Raw genomic sequence first — 15,795 nt, 5'->3', positions numbered from 1 at the left:
CTTCACAGATTTAAAAGGTCACCTGCCCATATTCTAAGTTTTCAGCGAACATAGTTCTGTTTCTCTACTATACCATTATACCTGGTGCTATCTGACCATTCTGCTCTGTAATAGTATGTTTGATACTTACTAAGGGCAAATACTCCTTTTGTATCAAAATGTTATAATAAATTTGTCTTATTCAAACAATTTATTTTTTAAGATTTGATGTATTTCTTTAGAAACCAGACACCTTATTGAACTGTTTCTGAAATCTTTCCATGTATTCTTATATTTTTCTCCATAGTCATGCCATCTGTGGCATGACAATTTTAATAGTATTGGCTACACTTCCAAAAAATGTTAAATACTAGGTATTGTGAAGCATAAAACATGTTTCAAAGGTAATGCCCTTTTGCTTTGGCTTGTGGCTACAATTTTAAGATTGATTTTTTAAAAAATAGAGTTAAGTATGTAAATCCTTCGGCTTCCTAGGTGTCTCAGTAGTAAAGAATATGCCTGCCAAGCAGGAGATTCGGGTTTGATCCCTGGGTCAGGAAGATCTCCTGGGGAAGGAAATGGCAACCCACTCCAGTATTCTTGCCTGGGAAATTCCATGGACAGAGGAGTCTAGCAGGCTACAGTCCATGGGGTTGCAAAGAGTCAAACATGACTTAGAGACTAAACAACAACATCTAATATATATCCTTATTTTACTAAGAGGTTTTAATATTAAAAAAACTTGAATTTTATCAGTTGTCTTTTGTATCTGCTAAGATAATCACATGATTTTTCTTTCTTGACCTTATCATTGTGATGATTTCAGTAATAAATTTCCAGAAACTACTCAGAAATTCCCAGAACATATACCAGCTGAAATGGTATATTTTTCCCTATACTTCTAGATTTAATATTTTCTTTAGATCTTTGTCTCCAAAATGTTAAGATTAGCCTGTGGTTTTGATTGTTTGGATATTTAACTTTAACATTACATATCAGACCCCTTTATTTTCTTCATAGATATAAACATTTGCTGAAAATTTATTTGTTCAGTATTTTGTTTTATTGTGGAAAGTAACAGAGTTTACATAATTAAATTATACCATAGCCATTATAAATAGCTATAGCCATTTTTACTTAAAAAATTGTTTTCTTGAAAGAGAGTAGAGATATATATATATATATACATATGTATAACTGAATCACTTTGCTGTATACCTGAAACTTACACGACATTGTAAATTAACTATACTTCAATTTTTAAAAAATGGTTATTGAAGAAACCTCAGTGTCCATTGCAGCTCTACTTACAATAGCTAGGGCATGAAGGCAACCTAGATATCCACTGACAGATGAATGGATAAAGAAGTTGTGTTACTTATACACAGTGGAGATTACTCAGCCATGAAAAGGAACTCATTTGAGTCAGTTCTAATGAGGTGGGTGAATACAGAGTAAAGTAAATCAGAAAGAGAAAAACAAATATACGTGGAATCTAGAAAGATGGTACCGATGAACCTATTTACAGGCGATGGAGACACAGACACGGAGAACAGACTTGTAAACACAGCAGGGGAAGGAGAGGGAGGGACAGATTGAAAGAGTAACGCAGAAACATATACATTATGATATGTAAAATAGATAGCTGGGGGAATTTGCTGTGTGACACAGGGAGCTCAAACCTGGTGCTCTGTGACAACCAAGAGGGGTGGGATGGGGAGGGAGGTGGGAGAGAGGTTCAAGAGGGAGCGGACATAATGTATACCTATGGCTGATTCATGTTCATGTACGGCAGAAACTAACACAATTCTGTAAACCAATTATCCTCCAATTAAAAAAATAAAATTGGTGTAACTAACAAAAAAGAATCCACCAGCCAAGGCAGGGGACACAGGTTCAATCCCTGGTCCAGGAAGAGTCCACATGCTGCGGGGCAGCTAAGCCAGCATGCCAAAACCACTGCGCCCCGTGCTTTGCTACTGCCTAAGCCTGCACACCCTAGAGCCCGTGCTCAGCAACAGGAGAAGCCAGCGCAGTGGGAAGCCGGTGCCCCACAGCTAGAGGGCAGCCCCCAGTCACAGCTAGAGAGAGCCTGCACACGGCAGTAAAGGCCGAGTGCAGCGAAACATGAGTGTAAGTAAATGAGTGACATTTTAGAGGAAGTACTAGTGGAGTTAGCTAACTATCCAAGCTCTATTTATATGTAACATTTTCCTAGCATGGTACTCTCAACAAACTATTGAAACCCTAACATGACTCTCTTGATGAGTGGTGAAAACAGCTAGAATTTGCACTAAATTTTAGACATAATTTATTTACAATGGTAATTTGGGAGATGATTTGTAAATCTTGATCCAGAGCTCTTTTTAAGGAAGTCTGTGTTAATTACCCACATTACTAACTCTACTATTATAGAAGACATATATATCTATCACTGACAGAAAAAATAATACAGTTTGTACAGTCAAGTTTTTTAAAACAAAAAAATTAAGCTCTTAAAAAATTGTTTTCTAGTTCTAATAGAGTAGAAGAGACTTAAAATTTCTGAATGTTCTGCGACAGCATACTTAAAATATTTAATCTTAAAATTAAAAATTAAATAATCTGTGACTTGAAAATTTAGTACAATATATGGTAATAAAGTTATATTGATTTCACAGTTGTATTTTTTGTTTTAAAATATGAGAGTTTGATTTTACTTGGTCTGTTCCTTAATATTTTTATTTACATGAATTTCCATGTAAGTTTTATCATAGTGGAGCAAAATGTTACCAAGGAGACAACTGTAAATTTTCACATGATGATCTGACTAAAGAAACAAAGAAACTTTTGGACAAAGTGAGTAATATTTTTGCACCTTGATTACAGATTCATTAGACTTTAATCATGTTTTATAAGTCATATTTTATGCCTGGAGAATCCCATGGACAGAGGAGTCTGGCAGGGTACAATCCATGGGGTCGCACAGAGTCAGACACGACTGAGCAACTTCACTTTCTTGCTGAGAAAGCAAGGACTTATTATTTTATGTTTTATTTTGTTAATGTAGTGTGTTAGAAAAGCAGGAATATTGGACTAAGAATTAAGAATATTTTGTTCTTATAAGATTCAATTGTGATGTACATGAAACACTTTGTACCACTCCTAGTAAAGAGTAAAAGCTCAGTTAGTGGCAACTATTACAGTTCTTTACTTATTAATGATAGCAAATAATATAATTGCCTTAACCTTAAAAAAAAAAAAACTTTTGTTCTAATCATTGTTCTGCCATTAAAAAACAGTCCATCACAAATTTTTTCAACCAGTCCATCATAAATTTTATTTTTCTTGGTTGAGCTCTTGTTCAAATGTCATTTACTTTCCAATTTTATTTAGATATAATTGGTATACAACACTGTATAAATTTAAGGTGTTCAACATAATGATTCAACTTACATACATCATGAAATTATTGCAAGCTTAGCAAACATCCATTATCTCAAAGAAATATGAAATTAAAGAAACAGAAAAGATTTTTTTCCGTGTTGAGAAGGGTGTTAGGACTTAACACCCTCAACAGATTTCGTGTGTAACGGTCCAGCGCTGTTAATTATACTCACCGTGTTGTGCCTCACATCCCTAGTACTTACTTACCTTATAACTCGAAGTTTGTACCTTTTTAGTGCCTTCATCCAGTTCCTCTGCTTTTGGTAACCACAAAATGTGATCTCTAAAAAAGCTAATTTACTTTGAGAACTATCCTTTACCTCTTTGAACCTCATATTCTTTATAAAAAAGTAGTTCACTATCTCCGATCTATTTCAACTTTAATACTATATTTTTCTGTTAACAAAACTAGTTTATTCAAGTCTTCTCAGTTTTAAATGTGAGGAAGAAAGCTTGTTTGGAAATAGTAAATCTTGGCCAATTATCTTTAGGTGTTGAATACTGAAGAAGCTGCAAATGAAGACGAAAGAGAATTAGAAGAACTTAGAAAGCATGGCATAACTCCTCTTCCCAAACCACCTCCAGGAGTTGGACTTCTGCCAACCCCACTGGAGCATTTTCCCTTTTCTGATCCTGAAGATGGTTTTCAGACAGATCTCTCTGATGATTTCAAGAAAATTCCATCTCTTTTTGAAATAGTTGTAAAACCTACTGTGGATTTAGCACATAAAATTGGAAAGAAGTAAGTTAAATTTGCATTCCTTCCAATGAATATTCAGGGTTGATCGCCTTTAGGATTGATTGGTTTGATCTCCTTGCTGTTCAAGGGACTCTCAAGAGTCTTCTCCAACACCACAGTTCGACAAAATCAGTTCTTCAGCACTCAGCTTGCTTTATGGTCCAACTCTCACATCCATACATGACCACTGGAAAAACCATAGCCTTGACTAGGCAGACCTTTGTCAGCAAAGGTCCAATATCCATTTAGAGATGTAATGCTCTTATTTGCCTCTTTTCTTTGAACTAAGAAATATTCTTTTGTCCACAGGCCACCAGCATTTTATAACAGTGCCTCACCACCAGGACCACAATTTCAGGAAAGCAGCCCACATCCTCAACATGTCTATAGTTCTGGGTCCAGTCCAGGTCCTGGCCCTAACATGTCTCAGGGACACAACAGTCCTGTGATCCACCCAGGCTCCCCCGGACACTGTCCTGGCCTACCAGTGCCACAGAGCCCACCTTTGCTGCCTGGCCCCCCAGGAACTGTGGGCCCTCACGGTCAAGCCGGAGTACTTGGTCAACCGGATACGCCTTTGACACCACCAAATATGAGTGGTGCTTACCACTGCCCGGGCTTTCCAGAACACGTGATGAAAGTACCTAGAGAGAATCACTGCTCTCCAGCCTCATCGCACCCACCTGGTGAAAGGCAACTCAGTACCAGCTATGAGTCCTTACAAAATCCCGCTGAGTTTTATGATCATTACTATTCACAGCATGCTGTCCATAATTTTCAGCCACCCAGTCACTCTGGTGGTAAGTTTACCTTTCTAAATAATTCATTTCTAACTTAAAATATCTGGAGTCCTATGTTTCTTTAGCAACAAGAAAGGCATGTGTGTTTTAAATAAAGGAGAATATGATGAAATTGAAATATTAAAATGTGTTTTCAATTTAACCAAATATTTGTAACAGTAGACCTTGAGATAACTTTAAACAGTGCTTACTGTTACATGATAATCTGATAATCAAATGTGATATTGTTGTAACTCAGTTTCTTACAAGGCTCAGCAGTATTTGCCTCCTGGAGTTTTGCACTCAATCAGTGTCTTGTGTCTTTTTGTGCTGTGTATATAGACGGGGTGTGGCACGGTGACTTTGCCCAGCACCAGGCTCCAGTTGTTCCAGACTCACCTAACCGCGGAAGTGGGTCTGACAGCAGCAGTAAGGTGGCAGGCCATGGTGCCCTGCCTGCGCTGGGTCTCCTCCCTGCTGTCCAGAGAGCTCTTTTTGTCAGACTTACTCAGAAATACCAAGAAGATGAAGAGCCAAGCAGCACCCAGCCTCAGAGGGCACCGAGCAAGGAAGAAGGTGCGTCAGGTGTCACGATAGTGTCATATCTATTTGGATCTACATATTCTATTTCCAGCTACCGCTACTGTCTTCTTGGGATTGATTGTCATTTCCAGTGCCATTGATGCATTAGTAATTAATTGCAATAGGTTTGATTTGAAGCAATAAATCAGACTGGAGTGTGAGGCCTTGGAAGCACACTTGTTATTAAGCTTTGCTTTTGAAGAGAAATAGAACAGAAACAAGATAGCCTTGAGTTTAAGAATTTTAACTTGTAACTCAAGTTCAAAATTATTTGGTGATTAGATTTTTATGGGCAGAGGCTGTTTCCTTCAGGTTCTGCTATACTATTAAAGGATATTATTTTTAATATAAAATATTATATTTTAAGTTTCCCTTAGTATTTTTGATACTGATAAGTCTACAGCAATTAGTTAATTCAGTTAAGGGGAGAAAACTTGAAATCAACCAGTTGTTATTATGAGTTAAAAAATTGATATGTTTGGCCACTCTTAAACATGAAATTAAGGGCTTCCCTCGTTCCAGTGGTTAAGAATCTATGCTTCTGCTGCAGGGATCAGGGAAGTTCACATGCTGTGAGGCATGGCCAAAGATGAGCAAAACATGAAATCTATGAATGACTATGTAAAACTGGATAACGCTAGTAGTCACAAGTTATATAAACATTGTTACATTTGGAAACATAGTATTAAACCTTCATTTATTTACCATGACAGGGAAATGAGGAATTTCTAATAAGTTAATTTCCTGTATAATTTATATTTACTCCTTTAGGTGCTAATTTTAAGAAATAATCATTTTAATGTGAATCTTTCTTTAAAGTGTAACAAAGTCTTATATTTTCATAAAGAAAAAAATTAAAACTTTTCTAAATGACATAACATTTTATATATAATACTATAAAATTGGTAATGTTTTATAAGGCTTGTTTTCTCGGAATCAGAAAAGATCTTAAACAGATTTTTTTGTGTTTGTGTTCATTCTTGCAAATTTTATTGCCTTTGTGAATTTATTTGTCCTTTGATAAAAAGCTGATAGGAACCTTTTAATCATTTTCTAATACCTGCTTTCCACTGACTTCTCTGCTGTTCTACTTTCTTTCTGTTCCATCTTCATTCTTATTCCAAAAAGAATTTAAGACTGTTTATAAAATATGTTTATATGAAAGTGAAAATTAAATAGCATCTTACCTATTTGGATCGGATTTGGATTAAGTACTAAATTCTATGAGGAGTGAAACTCCTACACAGAAATGTTTAAAATAACTACAGTTATTTTAAATAACAACAGTTGAAAGTGAACCACAGGTTTAGCTCTAGACTTCCTGGAGGTCAGAGAAAAAAAAGAGAGATCCAGTGTCTAGAAGTAGTTTTTTTCAGACACTGAGGTATGAATTAAAGTTTTTGCCATTGTGATATAGTGTATACTATTTTAAAGGCACATCCTCCCCTAAATGAGTGCTTGTTCTGTAGCATTCTTCTGTTCAAACTAACTGTGTAATGCTAAATTTCCATATGACAGAAATGCATTGGTGAGCAGTGAGATAAAAGTGAGAATATATGTGCTACTCTATTGATTCAAGATGTTCTATGATACACATAAGGGTGTGTGTGTGTGTACATATATATATGTACATGGCTAATTCAGAGATAATCTATGTATGTTTTAATGGAGAGGAAGGAGACCCACCCTCCTGAGGCATCAGTTTTTATTTCCTTTTCTACTAGAGGGAAGACCTCTGATGGTTAAGCTTCTTAACATTATGGCTTATGCTGAAGTTACATAGGCTTTAAGAGTAAGGCCCAAAGTTCTTATAAAGTTAAAGTATGTAAATGTTATGGTGTTAGTTGCATTTTTTGCTTTTAATTTAGTGTTTGAGTAATATATTCACAAGGTCAAACATTTAAAAATATATGAGAGAAAAGCCTGGGGCCCATATATGCTCAGTTCCCTTTGCTTTCCTAACCATCATTGTTAGTGTTTTGTTTTCTTTCCAGGTTTTTTTTTTTTTTTTTTAAATAGCTCTCCCTTGTTATCTGATAAATCCAGAGGTATGAAATTTAAGGGGTTGCTTGAACTAAAGAGGGCTTCCCTGGTGGCTCAGATGGTAAGGCGTCTGCCTGCAATGCAGGAGACCCGGGTTTGATCCCTGGGTTGGGAAGATCCCCTGGAGAAGGAAATGGCAACCCACTCCAGTATTCTTGCCTGGAAAATTCCATGGATGGAGGAGCCTGGTAGGCTACAGTCCATGGGGTCGCAAAGAGTCGGACACGACTGAGCGACTTCACTTTCACTTTCACTTTGAATTAAAGAGAGCCATTATCTGGAGAAGGCAATGGCACCCCACTCCAGTACTCTTGCCTGGAAAATCCCATGGACGGAGGAGCCTGGTAGGCTGCAGTCCATGGGGTCGCTAAGAGTCAGATACGACTGAGCGTCTTCACTTTCACTTTTCACTTTCCTGCATTGGAGAAGGAAATGGCAACCCACTCCAGTGTTCTTGCCTGGAGAATCCCAGGGACCGGGGAGCCTGGTGGGCTGCCGTCTATGGGGTTGCACAGAGTCGGACATGACTGAAGCGACTAAGCAGCAGCAGCAGCAGCAACACATTTTGGTATTTCTCTTTTAGAGTGTTTTCCCTTCTCCCTCACCCCTGTCTTCCCACACCTTTCTGAGTTCCCTTTGGCCAGCTGGAATGAAAGGTCCAGAGTTTTCTCTGACTGGAAGGACATTTTACATGTTCTGATGCCACACTTCTTTCTTTATCGAGTGCAGTGACTGAATTGTTAGTTGTTATATCACATCTTATCTTGTTCCGGTGTTGAAACTGTCATTTCTATGATGCATTGTCTTGAAGTTAGACTACCCTTATTTCAGAAATAGTCTATGTGTTTTTTAATCTTAATTAAAGCCAAATATGAATGCTTCACTCTTTACAATAGTTTTTGTCTGCATTTAGATGAAACTGTTAACTGGTACTCCAGTAGTGAAGAGGAAGAAGGGAGCAGCGTCAAGTCAATACTGAGAACGTTACAGAAACAAACAGAGACTTTGAGGAGTCAGCAGCAGCCTTCCACAGAGCTTGGCACTCCTACTGACCCAAGACTTGCTAGAGAGAAGAATAAAGGAAACCAAGTCGTCGACCCTAGACTCAGGACTATCTCAAGGCAAGACATTAGAAAATCTTCTGAGTCTGCCCCACTGGATCTCAGACTTGCATGGGATCCCAGGAAATTAAGAGGGAATGGAAGCGGTCATGGCAGTTCTTCTGCTGGTGGAGCCAAGTTTGATTCACACCATGGCAACACTGGCCCTAACATCAGACACAAAAGAGGAGATGATGATGATGAAGATACAGAAAGAGAACTGAGAGAAAAGGCTTTCTTAATACCTCTGGATTCTTCCCCTGGTGTGATGCTGCAGGACCCAAGGTCACAACTGAGACAGTTTAGTCACATTAAAATGGATATTACCCTAACCAAACCCAACTTTGCCAAACACATCGTGTGGGCTCCAGAAGACTTACTACCAGTTCCTTTACCTAAACCTGATCCAGTCTCTTCAATCAATTTACCTCTGCCCCCTCTTATAGCTGACCAGAGGCTCAGTAGGTTGTGGAATACAAAAAGTGATCTTCGTCAAGACACCGTGCCCACTGATAGAAAACTAGTAGCCAAAGCCAAAATGAACACAGCAAACAGAGAAGGCTACCCAGACCAATTTGGAGACTCACATAGTTCAGGAAGTAAATTAGGAGATCCTAGGCTGCAAAAAAATTTTGATCCTAGACTTCACAGACTGCACAATACAGAGCCTCATCAAGCAGTTATGAAGGACCCCCATATGTCTAAGACTGCCCCTCCTTTAGGGACCAGGTCAAACCTGGGGTCATCACAGCCCTCAGGGGCAGTACCTAGCAGTTCTGGTCCTGGGGCTTTACCTCCATATGCCCCCAAACTCTCATCTTCAACTGGCCTTCCCCTGGGAACTCCGGGTTCAGTCCTTAGCGGTATTAGTTTGTATGACCCCAGGGAGCAAGGTTCATCCTCTACATCAGAGCTAGCAGCAGAAAATGTAGAGAACCAGAAAAAAAGCAGGAGTTTAAAATGTAGCGACAAAAATGAGCCTCCTCCTGGAGAATCAATCCTACCACAGAAAATGGCTCCAAATGTGGACGTCCCTGTTGACCGCCCAGCTGACCCACAGACGGATGTTCGCCGGAGTTCCGGTACCGTTCAAGTCCCAGCAGTGCACAGCCTTCCAATCCAGGCATTAACAGGCTTAATCAGACCCCAGTACAGCGATCCCAGGCAGTCAAAACATCTGGGACAGGTGAGCCCCACCCCCGGTGATGATCCCAGCAAAGAAACAGATGACAAATCTCTGAAGGAGGTTTTTAAAACTTTTGACCCAACAGCTTCACCATTTTGTTAGCTGTTGTATAAACAAGCAGTTCTTTTCTCTCTCCTGACTGTTGGCAGTCCCCTGCTGTTTTGTAACTGTTTTACCTCTATAGTTTATTTATTTTTAAATTATAAACACTTTTCAGCTGCTAGTATCAGAACCACACGAAGTTATATCCTCCAAAGCCTGTGGTATTTTATATAGTATTTTTATAATTTTAAGAGACTGTAGTCATTGACATAGAAACCTATATATCATGTTAGTTTCAGTAAAAGTACTTTTATTGTAAATAAACCATCATGAACTCAACACTTTGCCTGAATATATGCCACTTGTCTTTCATAATCAGTGTTTAGATAAATGATCACCACTTTTATATGGTTGTTAGTTTCAAGCAATATAATGTACATTACTTTTCAGAAACAGTATTTTGACTAGGATCCTCTCAAATTTGTCAACACAGAACTGACTAATATGTAATGCTAACTGCTAGCTAAAATGTAAAGTGAAGTAAAGAAAACATTTTTTTAATCTAATATTAGCAGAGCAGTTCATGTTTAAGGGCATCACTTTTATTATTACTGGCAATATTATTTGTGTAAATGAAGCATTTGAATGTCATATCTTTTAAATGTATTTTATGGTATACTGTATCATAGAAGTTGGAGATATATAAATAGAATGTTTTGCTAAAGTAAAAAATTTCCAAATTCTCTAACATAACTTTTTAAATTTAATTTTTCATAATAATAGTTATGAGTTATTGCTGTTAATGTTATGATGTTTATGCATTTTGATGTCTTTGTCTTTAGCAGCATAATTTATATTACTTTTTCAAATTGTGTAGCTGCAATAATTGTATTCATCATGACTTTGGCAGTTTTAAACAAAATTTTCAAAGATCCAATGTGTCTGTAGTGATTTATTGCACTGATAATGTTTTAAGTGTGCAGGTTCTATATTTTTTCTTAAATAGCGAGAAAACACAGAGATGGTATAGTCAACTGTATATGGCTATCAATAAAGACTCTCTTTCGGATCTTACCTGGCTGGCATTCTATAACAGAGGAGACTGCTTGGTGTTTTAATGTATTTAATGTCCTCATAGTTTGGAAACCACCTCAGTGGATTCGAGATTGTACTTTTATGAAAAATAATTTGTATTCATTCTTGTATATTTATTGCAGTATATAAATAATGGCAACCCTACTTACTTTATACATATATTATTTATAACTAAAACTAAGAATTACACTTAAGTCTCAGGCTAAGTGTATATATTAATATCTTCAACTAGAGGTATTGGACAGTGTTTGCTAGTAACAACTCCAGTAAGTAATTTAAAAGGAGCATTTCATTGTAAAAGGTAATGGAAGTAGAGGAAATCAGCTCTTGAGAAGTGATTTTTAAAATATACAGCCAAATTTTTGTGTGGGAACCTAAGGCTCAGCACATGGCTTAATACTAATGTATATCTTTCCTATTCCCGTCTTCACTTTTTGCTTTTTTTGCTCTGATTCCATGCTGAAATGAGGTTGCAGTTAAGTGAACAAGAACAATGCCTGTCTACCTCAGAAGTTCATTGTGTTCTAAGTGGAAGGACAGTTGTTCAAGGGAATGTGAGTTCCTACTATTTTTACTTTGGTTACGTTGTTGCCTAAAATGATTCTGGATAACATTTTATAGTTAAAAAATGAAATTTACAGCTATTATAGAAAGTATTTTCTGACTTGCTGTCCTTTGGAAGCAAGTCGAAGGATAATTGATTAGTAAAAAAATCCTTTATGAATGTTCATATAAGCTACTTGCTGAATTAATTAGAAGAGAGAGAGGGAGGAAAGAACTTATGAGGGTTAGAGGTTTATGACAGGGAATTCATATGCTTTTTCTGAACTGATTTATAGGTGTTTTATCTCAGCGTCTAGTTTGTTATCTGTGAAATGGGTATGATTATGACTTCACAGATTTGATGTAAGGAGTGAATGAATTATTATTTTAAAGTATTTGTAAATATAAAATTGATTTATGACTTTCATACACATAATCATTACATTCCCACTGGGTTTGCATTAAGTTGTACAGATTCAAAAATAATATAATGCGGTTTGTGTGGTTCATCAATTCTGTGAAGTTTCAGATGATAGTAAGACACAGTAGAATTGCCTGAGAAGTTGTTTCAGGGAGTATTAACCCATCAAGTTAGTAATTTCCTTGAACATTTTGTGTATCAGTAAGTCACAGGACTTTTTCTACTTTAGAGCTCTATGGGCTTGCAGTGTCTATTCAGGGTCTGACATCCATGTTCACTTTAGACAGGTTGGATGTTGACAGAAGGTGAAAATCCTGTGATGGTCTGTGTTGTGTTTTCCTCACTTACGTGTTATGACTTCGTGTTCTGTGACTCACGTGTTTGCTTCAATCGTAGCATGTGTGGTGTGGGTGAAGTGGCCACCTCAGTCAGTGGGGGGCTGTTGGCTTTTAGAAACAATGAGGATATTTACTCCCACCTCTTAATATGTATTTCTGCACGCATGCGACATTGAGATCTTTCTTAGTGATCACTTGTTGGAAAAAGGTGCATTTTTCTTTGGTTAATGGCATCTTGAAGTTTGGAAATTCCCAGAGACCTGGAGGTTAGGGCTTGTCAATGTATTTCCATTTGCACAGCACAGAGTCTTGTGATAGAGACGCTGTCCCTGAGTTCACTCTTCTGGGCTGAGGACTGCACCTCGCAGAGGCTGTCTGGGTGAAAGGCTGTACCATGGAGGGCTGATCTGCAGTCAAGCAGTCTACTGATAGTGCCCCTGCCTCCTTCAGTATTGGGCCTTCTGGGAATTTCTAGGATGAAGAGTTATAATCATCTCTTCAGAAATGGTTTGGGAGCACTTGATAATATTATGTTCAAAGTTTAGTAATCATTAGTAAATTTGCTTAGTTTAAATAAGGCTTAGTTTAGGAAGTGTAAGCCTTGACAAAATGTAACCGAAGAGTGTCTGAGTGTTTGAAGTTGTTTCTTCACTAATGTCTTATGACTTCGTGTTTGTGTAATGCCTTCTCCCCCAAGGAACTTCATGTGATTTGCAGAACCAGCGTCAGTAGTTACCAATTGCTGTACTGCTGGGGTTATGTTTCTGAGTATGTTATTTATCAGCAGGACCTACCAGTTGTAACAAAACCCAAATTTAACCTGGCTTTCTTGAAAAGGATACAGACCTAAGAAAGGACTTTAAGTTAATGACAACATAACATTTAGAATTTCTGATTTTAAAATAAGAAATGAAAAGTATGTCTTAAAATTTATGCTTTTGGAGGCTGAACCCATATGTGTCTGCTTGTTCTTCTGTTTCCGCACGGCAACAAGCCTAGTTCTGTGCACACAGTAGGTGTTTTGTTAAGTGCTTCTTGATTGCTTCCCAACGTCCATCTGAGTTTAGATTTTGCAGGTGCCTCCATCTGTCAGAATAGATGTGGTAGAGCCACTCCAGGATTGTATTAGAAAGAGTGTGGTCATTAATTATGCCTCTTTGATTAGACATAGGGCACCAGCCTTCTCTTTTCTTGTCTCTTCTCCCCACCACCCACCCAAACAATGTGAGCGTAGGGTTAAGGCAGCTTTTATTTAAGAGTTAACATGTTTCTACAATAATTCATGATTCTAAGAGTCCTCCAAGCTTTACAAGATGATTTTACTACTTCATTGTGGAAGTTTGACTAGATCAATAATTTATTCCCATAGATCTATGAAGGATTCTTTCTGTACTTTGAAAGAACTGCATACGAAAGTCTCATGTTTTCATTTTAAACTTTGTTTCTCTAATTTTCCCCTTCCGATTCTCCTCAAAATTCAACCAGAATTATGAAGATATGCCCAACCTAGTGAATTTCCAATAGCATTTTATTCTAACACCATGAATAAATTTGAGTCTTGTGTTTTGTCCTTAAACACGCTTCATTACCCTTTGGAATACAACAGTCAGTTGTTACAGTTGGGAAAATCACTGTGGGCATAAAGAAAATCTGTTTGTCCCAATGACTGTGAGTTCTTGGAATAATATATTATAGCTTGGTTTATCATTGAATCTCTTGTTTTTTAAACTTAGAATTTATGAGAAAAAGGTTATTATAGAGCTAGTTATAGCATTTTAGAAAAAAAATCAACCTTGTAAATTATCAAGCTCCTTGTTCCTTGGCTTAGTGAAAGTGAAAGTGAAGTCGCTCAGTCGTGTCCGACTCTTTGCGACCCCATGGACTGTAGCCTACCAGGCTCCTCCGTCCATGGGATTTTCCAGGCAAGAATACTGGAGTGGGTTGCCATTTCCTTTTCCAGGGGATCTTCCCTACCCAGGGATTGAAACCAGGTCTCCTGCATTGTAGGCAGACGCTTTACTGTCTGAGCCACCAGGGTAGTCAGGACTCTATTAATTTTAACACCTCTGTGAGGGTGTTAAGGTTGAGAGGAGTGATGAAATTTGCATTAGGTAGTATTATTTTGTCAGGAGTCTGATATATAGATTATTGTAAAGGAATTAAATACATAGAGGCCCAGTTTTTAAAAAATTAATTACGTTTCCAAACTTCCATTACAAGCAAGGTCTTGGGGATTTGTCATTAATGATAGACTCTACATTTTATATGCTTTTTAAATAGAGAACACATGTATACCTGTGGTGGATTCATTTTGATATATGGCAAAACCAATACAATATTGTAAAGTTAAAAAATAAAATAAAAAATAAATAGAGAAGGTGGCAAATAATTAATTATTACCGATAAGAGGTTTTAGTCCACCTCTATTTTATAGGAATTTGCCCTCCAAATATTTGAGAGAGAAGTCAAATAAGATAGGAGAAAGTCTTTTCCTGAGGTAGAATATTTCCTTTAAAAGTGACAATCGAGAAATAGTCATTTCTATACTTACTTGCCAAAGTTTAAAAAATTTTTTATGTTTCTTATCTTAAACCCACTGCTCCCCCACCAAGGATTCAGAAAGGGCTCAGTGTTGATCCAGGGTCCCAGTGCCCAGTCATTTCACTTTTGTCACTTCTAGGCTGCTGTGCTTGCCCATGGTGAGGGCACTGATGCACTTGTGTCCTAGGGTGGAGTGTGTGTTTGGTAAGGGGTGGTGCCATGTCCAGATTTCTGGTCACCCTTTTTCTATGAGCTTTATAAGCACCATCTGTAAGCTGAAATCCAGATTAGACCTATTCAGTATGAAGTAGTGTTTTTTAATAAAAAAAAACTTCCTACAGTTATTACTTCAATTCCCCATGTATCTCAAATGTTGGGGAAATGCTTTCTTGACTGTTTGGCTTTGGAGGATTTCAGTAGCTATTAATTTAGTAGATTAACTAAATCATTAATCTATTGTCTGTTCAAAAGATACCAGCAAAGGGTATACTTTGCTGAACTGATAAATTATTCTACACCAGGACTAACGAATTCCTTGGTAACATCAGGAATATCTTTTTTCCCCCTTCTCATTTACTAGTAACTTTTCCAAGTTGCATTCTGTTGTTGCAAGTTTCTGTAGTTTTCTTCTGTGACATCTTTCTATTGTCTGACTTTAAATAAAAATATTTCTAATAATATCTGTCTCACAGTGCATTGCTTTGCTTTAATATTAATAAATATTCAGTAGTTAAAGCTGGACTGTCAGGGATCCATGTCCTCATGAGAGTTTGTAGATGGAAAACCTCTAGGCCTTCCTGAAAAAACATAGCAGTAAGCCATCCTTCAGTTTATTCTTAGTGCACAGAGATTGTACTTTACTTAATCACACAGATAAACAGCATTTAAGGTCCTTTTCTATGTAAGGAAGTGTATCTTACATTAGCTTATTAATTTTCTGTTAAAAAGATCTGAATCTGAGAGATTGCTAGCAAGTGTAAT

The 15,795-nt window shown here is 37.3% G+C and overlaps 1 protein-coding gene across 2 annotated transcripts in view; it reads left to right on the top strand.

Annotated features, from left to right (window-relative positions):
- The window catches only part of ZC3H6 (zinc finger CCCH-type containing 6), a 77,241-nt gene extending 61,749 nt beyond the window's left edge, over positions 1-15,492 (top strand). For both annotated transcript variants that reach the window (XM_070798161.1, XM_070798160.1), the window contains 5 exons: positions 2,710-2,817; positions 3,897-4,147; positions 4,454-4,944; positions 5,266-5,499; positions 8,462-15,492. In XM_070798161.1, the coding sequence (XP_070654262.1) occupies positions 2,710-2,817; positions 3,897-4,147; positions 4,454-4,944; positions 5,266-5,499; positions 8,462-9,936 (2,559 nt within the window). In that variant the 3' untranslated portion in view covers positions 9,937-15,492. The remainder of the gene's footprint in view (positions 1-2,709; positions 2,818-3,896; positions 4,148-4,453; positions 4,945-5,265; positions 5,500-8,461) is intronic.
- The last annotated feature ends 303 nt before the right edge of the window (positions 15,493-15,795 follow it).

The sequence above is a fragment of the Bos indicus genome, chromosome 11 (assembly GCF_029378745.1).
Source record: "Bos indicus isolate NIAB-ARS_2022 breed Sahiwal x Tharparkar chromosome 11, NIAB-ARS_B.indTharparkar_mat_pri_1.0, whole genome shotgun sequence".
Classification (NCBI taxonomy): Eukaryota; Metazoa; Chordata; class Mammalia; order Artiodactyla; family Bovidae; genus Bos; species Bos indicus.
Note: the sequence above shows the minus strand (reverse complement) of the source record. Positions and strands in the feature narration are given on the sequence as shown.